Raw genomic sequence first — 14,829 nt, forward strand, 5'->3', positions numbered from 1 at the left:
GGTACTGAGAGTGGTGGCTGTTTCTGTTGGCATGAGTACATTGTACATACAGTATGAGTTTCTACAATTCAATTTCAGAGTGATGAACCAAGGAACAAATCTTCCCATAAACATGACAATCATCAACCTTTCACCTATTCTATGGGTCAGGCTGTACCCTGTGTACAGTGAACAGGCCTGATAACCATGGAAACATACACCATCTACAAAACGTCTTCAACTGAGTGTAAATGTCTCTAGTCTACACAACCTCATCATTTAGCCTTACTGTGACCATATATTCCTTCCAATTTAGCCAAATTGCCTGCAATGTTACACCTATGTACAATAATTCCATTAGGAACAGAAAATCTAGATGTATCATTATAAATTTGTCTGACATAGCCTGAAAATGTGCTGAGATACAAACAGCTGGTTTTTCTTAAAGGTAAAAAAAGACACCTTGTAACAAGCATTCAAACACGCTCCATGAATCCTTGTCTTAACACATGTATCTCGTTCATTTATTTTCAAAAGAAAGATCAATTAACCAATGACATTTCAAAATATGAAACACCATGGACACACACATCCCCATAAACAGGGTGACTGGACTTTATATGTTCCATAGGACAACAATGTAAAACAGCCTGTTAAATAAGTTACAAGAAAAATATTCTTCAATGAACATAGATGTCATGTCCTTTTTTTCAAGCTTTCCTTTAGAACACATTTTCATATCAAATATATACAATCTCAAGACATTGCCTGTAGTCTACAAGCTGCTTCACTTCTTCTTACATTATGTTAACACACTGGTTCTAAGTGTGTTCTGTATGGAGTTTTACTCTGGTAACAGTGGATGTAGTCCTGTGTGTGAAAACAGCACCCTGCAAATGCACAGAAATCACAGGTACTGAAACCCACTATTACCCAAAGCTAATATGCTGTACAGCATCTTCTGGAGGAACCCTATAATTCTCTGAATAAAGCACATTATAGTGTGTGACAGTAACAACACTAAATAAGTTAAACGTTTCCCTTTTTAGGCATTTATAAATAAAGCTTCACCATTAATCAATGATGAGACAGCAGTGTGAACCTCAAAACACAGCTTTGACACAGTTTGACATGTTCAAATTTAAACAGTAAAAAAAAAGTAAATATTCCCTTTGCGTGTTTTAGGGTTTCCTGTAAAACGTTTTTCATTAAAACAAAACAGAAATAAGGCCCTTAAAAAAGTAAAAACTGCACTTTAAAAAATGCTACAACCAACAAAACCCTTAAAAATGTCATTAAATACTATGCAAAGTGAAATGTCTTTTCATCCAGCAAACTGTATGACTTGTTAGTTAGCATGTCTTCATTATAAACAAATCTGTACCCAAATAGCTTCATGGCTGGACCACAAACCTTCTGTACCATTTGGGCCAAATTGAAGGGGATGGTGAACCTCCATTTCTCCACTTGCTTGGAGGAGTTTTTCTGTGTGGAGTAAACGCCACCAGCCTCGCTGGACGCCTGGGTGTTCTTACGAATCCACTCCCTCACCTGCGGCGTGAAGGGGATCCCGGAGAATCGGTACATCTCTGTGGCTTTCTGCATGGGGTACCGGGCGATGTCCTCGTAGCGCACCAGCATGTAGCGGCGATGCAGCCATGCCGGGCGCCTCAGCCCCACCTCCGCCGACGTGCGGACGCTCTCGCAGTTCCCCTTCAGCCGCTTCACCTCGTCGTCGTCGACGGGCACCTCCCCGTTCGCCTGCCACTGCTTCCAGTTCTTATACTTGTAGGAGAAGGCCACCATGCGGGAGGCCAGCACGGCCCGCGGGTCCCGCACCAGCTGGATCACCCTCACGTCCAGGCGGGGGTCCTCCACCAGGGGGCGCAGGCTCTCCAGCTGCCGCACCCGCACCGTCTTGATGGCCCGGTGGACCTTGCGCAGGCAGGACCGGGAGGCCAGGGTGAAGTTGAGCGGGCCGCACGACCTTTCTTTGCAGTGGTAGCGCTCGAACACGTCCTTGACGACCGGGCTGCAGACGGACTCCTCGCAGAGCGAGGCGCTGGACTCCCGGCGGAACAGGGCGGCGGTGACGTGGTCCGCAGGCGGAGGCTCGATGAAGCGCTCCAGCAGGGTGAAGTCGCAGAGGAAGAGCTGCTGCAGGACGTCCCGGTACGTCTGGGCCGACACCGAGGAGTTGGTGCCCCCGGCGGCCGCGCTGAGCTTCCTCTCCACGTGCCACAGCGGCTCGAACAAGTAGAACATGGTCCCGTCCTGCTGGTTAAAGAACTCGCCCACGAACGACGAGCCGGTCCTGGTGGCCGCCAGCAGGAGGATGTGCTTCCCTCCATCTCTGCGCCGCCGCGTGGGCTCCGCCAGGTGCACCAGGCGCCTCCTGGGGGGCGTGAAGGCCGCGCTGGGCTCAGTGAGGGGGCAAGAGGAGGAGGAGAGGGAGGACATGGTGGGCTTCAGCGGGTCCGCAGCCGAAACATTGGGCTTCAGGGGTGCGTGAGGAGTCTGCCTTGGGGTGAGTTTATCAGAGACCCTGACAGACATACAGACAGGTCTCAGTTAGAAGAGCGGTTAGATCAATCTGACCTGAGAAGCTTCTTGAACCTGACTGTGGGTGGGGCTATCATATGCAGTCCATCACTGTACGAGCCAGGCAAGTTAACTTGCATCATTATAACCATCTACCTGCAGCTATCCAACACAAGTCACACAAATACTAAAAATTATATTAAATCAAAAGGGCAAAACCATACTATTCATACTGCCAACATGATATCGCCTACAAATTATATTTCAGTGATTGTAATTACCTATTTGAAGACAACCTACATGAGATAAATGTATAAGAATGGTCCCACACTTACCTTGAGATAATGTTGTTTTCCTTTTCGATAATGACGAGAGCCACGATAAAGACAAAGATTACTGCATACTTGTTCCTCATTCTTGGATGAAGTAGATCCAAACCAACCACAGGCTGCGTTTTAATGGGTTGTGTCCAAGGCGCAAGGCTCCAGCACTCTTTCTTCAGACAGCCTGCGGGTTTGATGCATTTCTCATCGCATGTACAGCTGCATCCTACCAATGAAAAGGGCCGATTAACACACTGCACAATGTGCAGACTACAATATCAGAACACACAGTTAAAAACTAAACAAGTGTTTAAACTGGGGGATTCCTTAATAAAAACACTATCAGAAACATTGCTGGACAGTTTCAGAGCTGTTTTTTATTTTGATTTTATTCATTCCTTTTCATTCAGGGGTGGGAAATTCCAATCCTGGAGGGCTGGTGTGTATACAGGTCTGTTTTTACCAATTATCCTGGCTAAATGCGGTAATTGGCTGTATACGCCAACACTGGTACACTTGCAGTTTAGATCACAGGAAAATGTTTCATAGAGGGACACAAAAGGTCTTCAGCTGTCATTCATGTGCTTATCAAGAAACATAGCTAAAATGTCAGATGTTAGATGTAAATGTTACATAAATGTTACAGCTAATTAAGTCATTAAGGCCAGAAGTTGCCATGAAAACCAGAGACAGATATGGCCCTCATTACCCTTTACCTCTTTAATTAAAGTTATCATATTGTGCTCTGTACAGGAGGTACATGTTTATCATCCATATGCTACACAACACAACCACAAGTGAAGCCCTGAGCATTTCTGGGTACTAATCCCAAACTTGTAGGGTACTAACCCCTACCTTATTTATGTAGTACTAATCCCAGCCTTATAGGGACAATAAAGATATCTGGCTGCCAGAGGCCTCAGTGTACAGAGCTGAAGATGTACACAATTTACGCATAAAATTGGCAAAAAGAGAGAATGGGTAAATGAAAATGAATACAAAATATAAATGACATACCTTCAAAAACTATAAACACTATGTTAACATTCCCTGCCATTGCTCAGTAGAGAGGGAATTTGTGTGAAAAATAAAACCTAACTTTTACTGCCAATGGGTATATGGTGGTGACAGTGTGGATTAAGAGAATTTAGACAGGACATAGTGATCCTTCTGTAAACTGAAATGGGTCACAAGGTAGCTGAATATGAGAGAACAGCATCAACCTTGTTTCAGAAGATTCAACACAGAACAAATTCAATCACCACCTGTCTGCTGTCTGAACTGGGGAATTAAGTCCCTGTGAATGGGGGCATTATGAATGTAGTCTGTACGTATTCAGGATTCGTATCATGGTACATGATTAGCAGAGTTAACTTCCACTAGTGTTTTAGTGATGTTACTTTACTTGATGGTCTGGGAAAATTGTTAGCTAGGTCTGGCACTGTTGCTCATATAAATTAGGTGAATGTCGCTCTGGATAAGAAACATCTGTGCTTGGAGGACAAACACTGCTATAATTAAGGCTCAGGTCTCTGAAGGGTAGGCTACACATATGTGTCAAGTAGTAGGTTATGATGAATAAAATCTTTGAATGTTTTGGATTCCCCATTAACATAAATTTGCGGAAACACAAAGCACGTAATATCTGAGATTATTAAAGAGCATTTACAAACGTGTACTGATCATCTTTTGCAACCCTTGTTGTGCTTTTTGAGTTAGCGTTTCAGCTTGGCATTGTTGCTTGCATGTAGTAAATGAATATAGCAAGCTGCAGACATGTGCATTCACACATTGCTTGTTTTCCACAGTATTATGTTGTAATATTTATTCCCTTTAATACTGGTCATAATGGATCCATATGTCACCACTTCAAATTCAGCAAAGCAGATGATTAAGCTGAAGCAACAGCTCTCATTTTTTAAAAATATGTGAGCAGGAAAGGCTGTTCAACCCATTTCTATGATGTCAAAAGCAGTCCTGTCCTCTCTCAGATTTTGGCCTCGAGCCATAGTCTGGGGCCACTGTTCAAAAAAAAAAGTCTACCAACCACGCATTGGCCTGGACACATTTGATATTTGTACTTAACTGAAACTTTAAAACTTCTGTGATTCATTTGCTTTCATACAGTTCAGCAATCACTTAAATTATCGTACCTATGAAGCAGTGCTTGTGAAAAGAATTAAGATACCTGTATACTTTTGAATTAAAGTTACAAGGTCATGCCAGTTTAATATGGGTCATTGTGTGTCTGAAATATCATTGCTGTATTTAATTTTCCACAAACACATTCACATAAAAAAACCAAGGGCTGAAGTCAAAAGTTGTGAAAATTCAAACAAATGATTCAAAAAATTGTGAAACTACCCAGAACGTCACAGCCAGCTTGAAACTAGTACTGGAAACTTAATAGAGAGGCAATGGAAAAATCACTCCTTGGCTTTAAACACTGCAGTAAACACAGAGCAGCTCTCATCTAAAATGTTTGAGCTTGATACAGAACCCCTCTGTGCGTTTGGTAAATACAGGATGCCCGCTCGCCTGCTTTTTAAAGGAAGTGTTGAGGGCCTGTCGACCTTTCACAGCACAAACAGCAGTTATGGGTCAATGAGATATTCTGGGTTGGCAAATTAAGGAGGAGGAGCTTCTTTTCACACTGAGCCAATCAGCACTGATTTATCAGAGAAATTCCCAGCACTGATTATTTTTATTGTTAATGTTTTTTTGTTGTTGTTGTTTTTTTTGAATAACTGTGTTTATATCACATATTATAAACACAGTTATTCAAATAAAGGCTTTATATCCTCAAACATAGAGCTTTTACATTTAGGCTTTATATCCGTGAGGACAAAGAAAAGCTTGTGAATAAGGAAATTATTTGCATGAACTCATTCCAACATTTACAGCTTCTGTTACAAAACTGCAAATATTTGTCATGTGCAGAAATATGTTAAACTTAAAGCAAACATCCCTGTTAAAAAAAACATAATGAATGATTTATGACCAGTCGATTTTTCAAAGAGCAGGTGTAAGAGATGACAAGGGAATGGGGAGCTGGCTGTAAAAAAACATCTGCTAAATTAACATCATTTTTTTCCTTCTGGAACTGGCCAGGTGACAGGAACTGATCGGATCCCTGGCATAGGGCCCTTGGGGGGACAGGAATACCCTGTGCTGGAACATTTTAGGAGATCCAGTCCAGGAAGAACAGTCTCAGTTATGGATTTGGGCCACTCCTGCACAGGATCAGGGAGATTTATCACAGTCCCTTTGAAACTCAGCTCAGTAACTTCTGATCTCGCCAGGGGCCACATACATAACAGTCTGGCTCATTTTAGACCAGGGAGCAAAGCTGCAAAACTGCAGGAGCTGCAGGATCAGCAGGAGCAGTAGGATCTGCAGGAGCAGCAGGAGCCGCAGGAGCAACAGGAGCTGTGACTGCTGCTCCCCATTGTAGGGCTGGAACAGCACTGCTCTGATAAGCTACACTTAACAGGGAAGTGTTTAACTGAAAGGACTAAGCAAACTACACAATTGGAAAAAGCCTTTAGCAGGCTGACTAATAAACACACTCCGGTACAATCAAAATATTTGCACTTTTTAAAGTTTTTAATAGGTTTAAACTGAACTCAAGAAGAGCTGGGTTCACCACCTCAGGACTTGCACTGAAGTGCATCACGACATTTGGCCAAAGCAGTGAATGTTTCAAGTCTTTATATACCACTTTATTTAGTAGAAGTAGCAAATGTTCATATTTTACTGAAGTCATTTAGCAGCTGCTCTTCATCGCTGCTGCATTACGCCGGGAGAGCAATCTGAAAGCACAGGACCTGTGTTAGTGTGCTACATGTCCTTTAACACGGCTATACTCAAGCCTGAAGGACGAAGACATCTGCTCCTGTTGGGCTGCTGTTCAGATTTATGGGGCCTCAGCAGTACAGTAAAGAGCAGTGTGCAGGGCAGCCAGGAAACAGCTGCTGTGCCCAGTCACATTCATCACTCCCAGGGTTTCTGCTTTAGATCAGGATCAGGAGGACAGGACACGCTGCTATTAGACCTCCAGCACAAATCCCATAGAGGATGTTTCCTCCTTAATGCAGAGAATTCACACAGAAAACCCAGGTCAGGCTGTTATAAGAAGGGTTTTAATACTTAAACCTGGCACTGCTCTCAATACCCATGACAAAAGCTGGCACTGCCCCCAGTCACCAGGAGTATTTATACTATATACACAGCTGGAAAAGAAAATTCCTGCATGTTCTGCATTTTGCTTCACGGCTGTTTTAATAAAAGTTCACAACTCCAGTTAGATAGCAAGTTAGCTTCCCGAAAGCTTACCAGCTTCCTTGAGCCAGAAAATTAAAGTCAATGCTTAAGATTAGCTATGATACAGCTGCTTATAATTAAAGAGTACAGGTATATACCTCACTAATCCACCAACACAAAACTAGTCTCTACGTATATAGGGAAAATCACAGAATAAAAGACAAATGGAGAGAATGCTAACATGCCAACATACAAAATAAAAGTACATTTGGTCTTGCAAGGAACAGTTTGCTGTGAAATTATAATTCCGCCATTGTTTCAGACCAAATTTTACTCTAAAGCTTTTGGCCTTTCTCACAGCACTGGCTTTTTAAAAATTACATGTCTGCATATTTCATTATAAATATACACGTTTCATTATAAGTGTCTACATATTTCATTATACATGTCTATATGTTTCATTACAAATAAACAATTCATTTGTCGCAATTTTCTTCTCCTGAATAGAGCCATTGTTTTAAAAACACTTCCAATTGTCGGTCTCGACCATAGAAACCCCTTCTGTATTCCTGGAGTCTGTCTGGTCTTTATGGAAGTGTGAGGTGCATGGAAATTGACTAAAGGGTGTCCCCAGATGTTCATTATACACAGATGTGTACATATCCAGCATAACTCAGTTAAGCATGGTGCACACAGGGGCATTCACCATACAGCCAGCTGCTTTCCTGAGGAGTCACAGATTTAATGCAAAGTGTTACTAAAATCAAAAATAGGTAACAAATAATGTGCTTTGCTGAACTAGCAAGAACTAAGATCGGTTTCTAACTGTGCAGCCTATTCTTTCCTGGACAAGGCTTTAAGTTCAATTTACCAATGGACATGTACACTGCCAACCTGGGATGCTTCTACAGATTAATCAAGGTATACAGTATTCAGTATTTAATAAACTAACTAAGAGATTTGAAAACAAAATCTCATACAAAAGGCCAGTTCAGTTCTCCTGCGTGAATGATAATTCTACGGTCATATGGATTCAATGGCACATGTTACTAACAATATGACACAAGACAAATCTTAGTATTTTACAGAAAGCATTACTAAAAATGGCTTCATGTATATCTGTATCTGGGGTATGAATGTGTGCAAACAGAAGTGAAACATGGTATGTCATTTTACAGTATGCACTGTCAATCATTTATCTCTGCAAAATGATTGAAGGTAAAGTGGTCTCACTGATTCCATTCAGAATCCAGTCTGTTACTGTTCTTTACACTTGCTCACCCTGTGCATCCTGATCCTCATTTTCACCTAAAACTCCAACACCCAGCTCCAAACATTCCAGCAGCCTACTGACCTCTATACTGACCCCATTCCCTTCCCCTTCTTCAGCTCAACTCTGAGGCCATCATTCCTTTCACCTCCTCTCTTATCAACTGCTCTCTCAGCACCCAGCATATGTATGCAGTGTATACAATCACCAACCCGCCCCCTCTCTCATTCTTATCTAAAACACACAAAAACCCTCAAACTCTGTAACACAATAACCTCCTCAACCCCAACCAATCACCATCTCTTACAGAATAACCTCCTCAACTCCAACCAATCGCCACCTCTTACAGAATACCTTCCTCAACTCCAAACGGCAGTTTTAAGTTTGGCCACTCCACTGAGACTGCTCTCCTCGCTTGGTGCGTGTTAAGCCACGGAGCTCCATCCTCATTCTTAAGTAGTCTGGTGTGTCTGATATAGCCAACCACCGGACCCTTCTCAGATGGACATTTCACACGTTTCCCTCATGGTTTTTATGCAGCAGATCGATCCCTCCAAGTGACCCTCCCGCCGCCTCCTTGGACCTCTCCTCTCCTCTCCTCTCTTTAAACAAAATCACCTGGTCCAGTTATCTGCTGCATGAACTGCTCGTTGATCAGCCAAAATTGTCGAAAACACAGCTTAAATCAGCTTGACCAGCTTAGGCTGGTTTATTCTGAAATTTTTAGCAAGGCTGTTTTCTGCAAACATCTAAAAACCAGTCTTTTCAGACTACACCTCAATGTTTTGATTAAAAAAACAAAACATTCTCTCTCTTTATCTTGTAGGTGTTGAGACTCCACCTTGATAGTGCCACTCATATGACTGTGTCTTTGCCCATATCTAGCTCTATTTGAGTTTGCTTACCATGTGAAATGCACATTTATAGTAAATTTCTCTTAGACATCTACATCCTCCTCTTGGGTTCAGGATTGAACAACCTTGAATAAGGCACTATGAAGACTGCAGTCCTGCCATGTAAGCAGTAGGTATTTGAGGTTGGTGATGATACCAAGATTGCTGAAAATGAGGTACCAGTAGATTCTTCTTCATGGCTTCACAGTGTTCACATTAAACAAAGCAAATGGTTACTGGGGCAGACAGCTAAATGACTGCAATGAAGACTAGCGCATTTGTGGATTGATGTCATTTCAACCAATGAGGCATAACACTGAAGAAAGACATTCATTTATTTTAATTTTAGATTCCAGAGCACATTTACCATTGCAAGTAATACACCTGTGATAAATTATAATTCAATTTCAAAACTCTTTTTTTGTTTCTTTGTTTAAAAAAATATTAGTAATTTAACAGCTCCTTCAAACAACTCCAGAGGCAGTTAAGTTATGAGAGGGATTATAGATATATGAAATAATAATAATAATAATAATAATAATAATAATAATGCACCCTAACATAGACCAATAGAGATAATAATTAACTTTTAATTTAGATATTTAAAATTGATTTAAAATTGCAATGGAAACAGAACAGACTGTTCAAAATTATGTAAATGTTGAGCAATTTAAATATACCTAAAGTGGACAGCAAGATTACTGTATACATGTAACTTATCAGTCAACATTCTGTCGCTTTAGGAGAGTGAAAGTAACTGTAACTGAGCTATAAAGATTTTAGCGTTTTAAAACCAAAATCAGCATAAATAAATGAAAGAAATATTACGTTCAATCAATAAACCGTGTATGGAAACGATCACGTGGGAAATATATAAAACACTACAGCACAGCAAATGTGCAATCTGTGACGACGTCAAGCCGCTATTCCAAAAAAAGCGAGTTAAGATCTTTACTCCAGGGTCCATGAAGCTTTCGTTTTGGTACTGTGTGGTGATGGACCATCACATTCCTGTTCACAGATTCCCTTTGTTAGCTTGAGCTAACAACAATGGCTTGGGTTTTCCATTAAACTGCGCACCGCAATTTAAGTGTAATATAACGGACTCGTTCGCTAAGCAGTGTCTATCTGTCCTTAATCGAAGCACTTATTTGCCTGCGTAATGTGTGATTTATACGGTCATACCGCATCTGAGAAATATTGATAGTCACATTCACATTAGCCCACGGTTGTACCATAGGCTATTAAATTAGCGAAACAAACACACCTAAACGAATATAATTTACTTAGTGTACCGCACATGCGAAATGTTCAGGGATCTTATTAGTTTTACATTACTTACTTGATTAAACTCTATGACTTCTTGAGAAAGGTTTCTCGGGTGATCAATTGCGCGCCCCGCGGCATCCCTCATTGTTCCAGTCTGCCGACGTATAGCTGAAACTCCGCAATAATGAAAATGGCTTTTATTTAAGCACCAAATATTTCAGCGACAAACATGCATTTTTATTTAAACGTGAATACGTGAAGGAAACTTAAACTTCATAAACACATGTCCTGTATTCCCCAGTATGTGTGTTGGGTGAACGCACCGTTCTATCAAACAAGATCCTGCAGATGGTCACGTGGCCAATGCGACCAACCCCCTCGTATAAGTCTAAACACAAGGGTCGCACTGTTAAGGTGTTTTAACACAGGTCTGCTTGTGTGATTCGGTTCAGTAGTAGGCCTAGCATATACAATTTTCAGCATTGATGTTATCTGCACAAGCATGCTCATTCATGTCAGTCATCTTGTCGTACCTGTCCTGTCTTTGTATATGTGCAAATATTTGGCGGTAAAATAAAATGGTCTTTTTTACATTTTCTAATGTACAATGTCAGTACAATCCAACCGAAGGCTAAAAAGACCCTCTATATATTGATAGTGGTAGAGTATGTGATGCTTTTGAATTGAGACACTTCGGGCCCTATGGCATAGCATGTTTTGCCTGTCATATAAATCTCAGCAAGATCGTTATTGGACTTTTACCTTTTAACTTTAACTTTGGTGTGTGTGTGTGTGTGTGTGCGTGCACATTTTAAAATAGATTAATATCTATTTCATGAATGTTGGTGGTTCATAAAATGTCTTATATATATATTAATGCTGGTGAGAGAGGATGGAGGGACTCCAGCTACAGTCTGTCTGCTCCAGCTGCTCCAGCTGCAGTGTGCCTCTGCTCCAGCTGCTCCAGCTACAGTCTGTCTGCTCAAGCTGCTCCAGCTGTAGTGTGCCTCTGATCCAGCTGCTCCAGCTGCAGTCTACTCCAGCTACTCCAGCTGCAGTGTGCCTCTGCTCCAGCTGCAGTCTGCTCCAGCTGCTCCACCTGCAGTGTGAAAGTAAGAATTTCTCAGTGTTAGAGTACAACGCATGAGAACAGGAAGACAGAGCAGAACAGACAGGGAGACAGTAATTGCCCCCTTCAAAATGTAGCCAATATGGCCAAAGTGCCCAAGATGGCAGTGAGTGTGAAAAGTAGCAGAGACAGGAACTAAATGAGTAGAAACAGCTGCAGGTAAGACATGACAAAAATAAATATTAGTACCAGATTTCTGGGGAATCATTTTTTGAGGGACCACATTTTTGGAAGACCAAATCCAAGCTGCTATCTGAGTAATAACATTTTATTCAGTGAGAAACGGGAGGGTGAGAATCAGGGGGTTTTATTTAATATTGTTGATGTTATTCTTGCTTTAAGATTATAAAATTGATAGTAACATGCATAGCTAAAGATTAGCTTACTGGCCACGTGATGCATATAAGCTGCTGACGATGCTTATTACCTCGCTGGGAATGCATGATTATTGTAACTGAAATAAAAATGTACTCATATTTATGATCATGAACTTGGGTTACGGGAACTTTTTAAATCTGACCATAAATGTTTATAGATCTGACAAGAACCGTGAAGCAAAGCCCTATCTCTATACTAGCGTGGATCCACACAAACAACATCTACTCCCCTACATGTACAGCAGGCAAGATGAATAAAATCGTAGTTGGTTAGGAGCAGTTAGGAGGACTTACCTATTAACAGTCGGTGCAGCTTCAACTCCATGCCTGTCCCCCTATCTGACAGTGCCACCCATTGGCCTTCCAGCCCATATCACAACAAGAACTGAGACATCCGTGCACTGCTTCAATTACACATTGCCATTGACATACGTATGTCACTTTCCTGCTTGTTGTACATTTAGTATGTAATCAGCCATTTTACAATTACCCAGTGGCAGGTGGGCTCCCCCTCTGAGGTTCTGCTCGAGGTTTCTTCTGAGAGTATTTCCTTGCCACTGTTGTCATAGGCGTGATCTTGGCAGTTCAGCCCTTGATATCTGTAAAGCGGCTTTATGACAGTGCCTTTTGTTAAAAGCACTATACAAATAAAATTGAATTGAACCCCTTTTGTGCCTTTGAGTCTGCAAATTAATCCTCTGAAAAAGCAGCACCATGACCCAGGTGAAGGGTTGGATGGTTCTATATCACTACATTTTACCTTCTCAATCTCATGGGTGATCTTTGTAACATCAATGTAATTTTACATTAAATATAATAATTTATACTTAAAATATGTATGGAAATGAATCACAATATTTTTTTTTTTTTGCTGTTTTTTGCCAATTCAATATTCTGTTTAACTTCATACTTGAAAACGATGTCAGTTACTGTATGTGACCGTTTTAGTGCATGGGGTTTTCTTCATACTGTCTAAGTGTGCAATTCTGAATAACAAGGGATACAAGTAGAACTGGCAAAATAAGCTGTTGATCGCAGAAGCTCACAAAACAACCACAAAGCCAAAAATAAAACACCAAAATTAATTAAGAAGAGGCAATCTATAAAAGGAGGGAAGGTATAAAACAAGCATGTTTTTAAAGTTCATTATACTGTACACTTACATGCTCCGCTTCCATAGAGACCCCCTGCATCCCAGAATGCCCAGGGATTACAGACACTTCATCTTCTCCCCATCTGCTCTCTGTAAGATTACAGTCAGGCCCCTGGCAGCAGATGTTTACAGCTGTAAATTGGCAGGTGGTTCAAAGGAAGCTGTGACAGGAAGTTTTGCTTGATTCTTTTTTTGGGGTCATTTGTTTTTGTTCAGGGGCACCACCTGGAAAATCAGAAAGTCTCACCCATGGTCCAGCCCAGCTCCAGTCTTAATTCACTCATTACTGCTGTTTTCTACATGTGAGTGTCAGCCTGCTGTTATTCCATTTGTCAATCAGTAGCACGTTGGGCGGTATCACTGTAAGTTGTTTTAGCACCCAGAGAGGACCTTGCTAACACAACTGTTCATACTTAAGGGGCCAAAACACGCATTTCAGCTGTTTTTTTTTTTTTGTTTTTGTTTTTGTTTCTAAAGAAATGTAGAATAATGGTGGGAAATCTGGGCTTATAACCCAGAGATTGCAGTTTCAATTCTCAGGTGAGACACTGCCATAGAACCCTTGAGCATGTTACTTATCATGAATTACTTTAGTAAAAAAAAACCGGCAGTTTGAATGGGCCGTATGTAAAAGTGAAGTGTGTGAAGTGTGAATAAAAATATTAAAAGGCAGTGTGTTAAAAAGAGGTATGAATCAAGAACCCAAGATCCTCCTCTGGCTTCCTTAACTTCTCTGTTGCTTCAGCAATAGACACCAGTAGATGGAGCTAAAATACATTAATAAGTATTGTCACAGACAGCCTTGTATTAAACCATTTAAGAGCAAAAACCATAGACCGGGGTAACGCATATGTAATTAGGTGACAAGGTTCACGAGCATATTCCATATGGGTCATTGTTGTTTTGTCCTCAAAGTTATTATTTTATTATAACAATCCAGAAAAAAAAATTTTTTTTTTAAAGCCAGTGAAAAATTCACATCTCTTAACAGTATAGATCTTTTATTTAAAATGGAAACTGAGATAATTCAGTAAGATAAAGCAAGAGGCTGGAGTGCTACAGTATGAGTGGGGTATTACACCTTTCCACAAGCAGATCACACAATATCCCATAATATTTCAATTTCTTCATCCATAATATTAATAAAATATCACATCATGTTTTAAACATGGTGTTTTAAGCGCAGCTCTAAAAAGCAAATTGGATTGGTAAACAAGTAGCTTATCCTGATCCACTTCTTAAAATTCTGTGAGAGGGAAAGGGTTAGGTAATCCACTCTAATTGGCTATTCTTGTGTCATGTGCTCTGGTCTCCTGTCCAACCACTTCTCAAGAGACAGGTGAGAGGCAGTGGTTTCCACGGTATCGTTCTACCAATGAGCATCAGCAAGAGAGTATCACAATGCACATACAGCCTACTCATGACAAAATATAAGACCTGGCTCAAATGTATTCCGTGTATGCAAATTATGTTTGAATGCATTAAAAAAACTCTGAATATTGTATTTGTAAAACTGTTGTTGCTGAAGATGTTGAAACTGAATATTCAACTAAAAATATTTTAAACATTCTACATATACAATCCCAGATACATACACTTGTGCTTGTGTAATGGGATTGTATGTTGAATAAC

At 40.8% G+C, this 14,829-nt stretch overlaps 1 protein-coding gene across 2 annotated transcripts; it reads right to left on the minus strand.

Moving 5' to 3' along the window:
- Positions 1 to 473: 473 nt before the first annotated feature.
- On the minus strand, positions 474 to 10,919 carry LOC118217787 (carbohydrate sulfotransferase 3-like). Of its 2 annotated transcripts, XM_035399799.1 has the most exons (4): positions 10,862 to 10,919; positions 10,612 to 10,706; positions 2,856 to 3,069; positions 474 to 2,524 (listed from the first exon to the last, which is right to left on the minus strand). In XM_035399799.1, exons 3-4 carry the CDS (start codon positions 2,933 to 2,935, stop codon positions 1,282 to 1,284), a joined length of 1,323 nt encoding a protein of 440 aa, XP_035255690.1. In that variant the 5' UTR covers positions 2,936 to 3,069; positions 10,612 to 10,706; positions 10,862 to 10,919; the 3' UTR covers positions 474 to 1,281. The 2 variants fall into 2 exon arrangements, with proteins under 2 accessions (XP_035255690.1, XP_035255689.1); XM_035399798.1 differs by having other exon boundaries at positions 10,612 to 10,901.
- Between the last annotated feature and the right edge of the window lie 3,910 nt (positions 10,920 to 14,829).

The sequence above is a fragment of the Anguilla anguilla genome, chromosome 18, assembly GCF_013347855.1.
Source record: "Anguilla anguilla isolate fAngAng1 chromosome 18, fAngAng1.pri, whole genome shotgun sequence".
NCBI lineage: Eukaryota > Metazoa > Chordata > Actinopteri > Anguilliformes > Anguillidae > Anguilla > Anguilla anguilla.

Excerpts from the sequence above, each read along its gene's own strand:
- LOC118217787 (XM_035399799.1), bottom strand. The coding sequence starts at position 2,935 with ATGAGGAACAAGTATGCAGTAATCTTTGTCTTTATCGTGGCTCTCGTC. Across the intron at positions 2,525-2,855 it reads GAAAACAACATTATCTCAAG|GGTCTCTGATAAACTCACCC; the intron begins GTAAGTGTGGGA and ends TATGTCTGTCAG.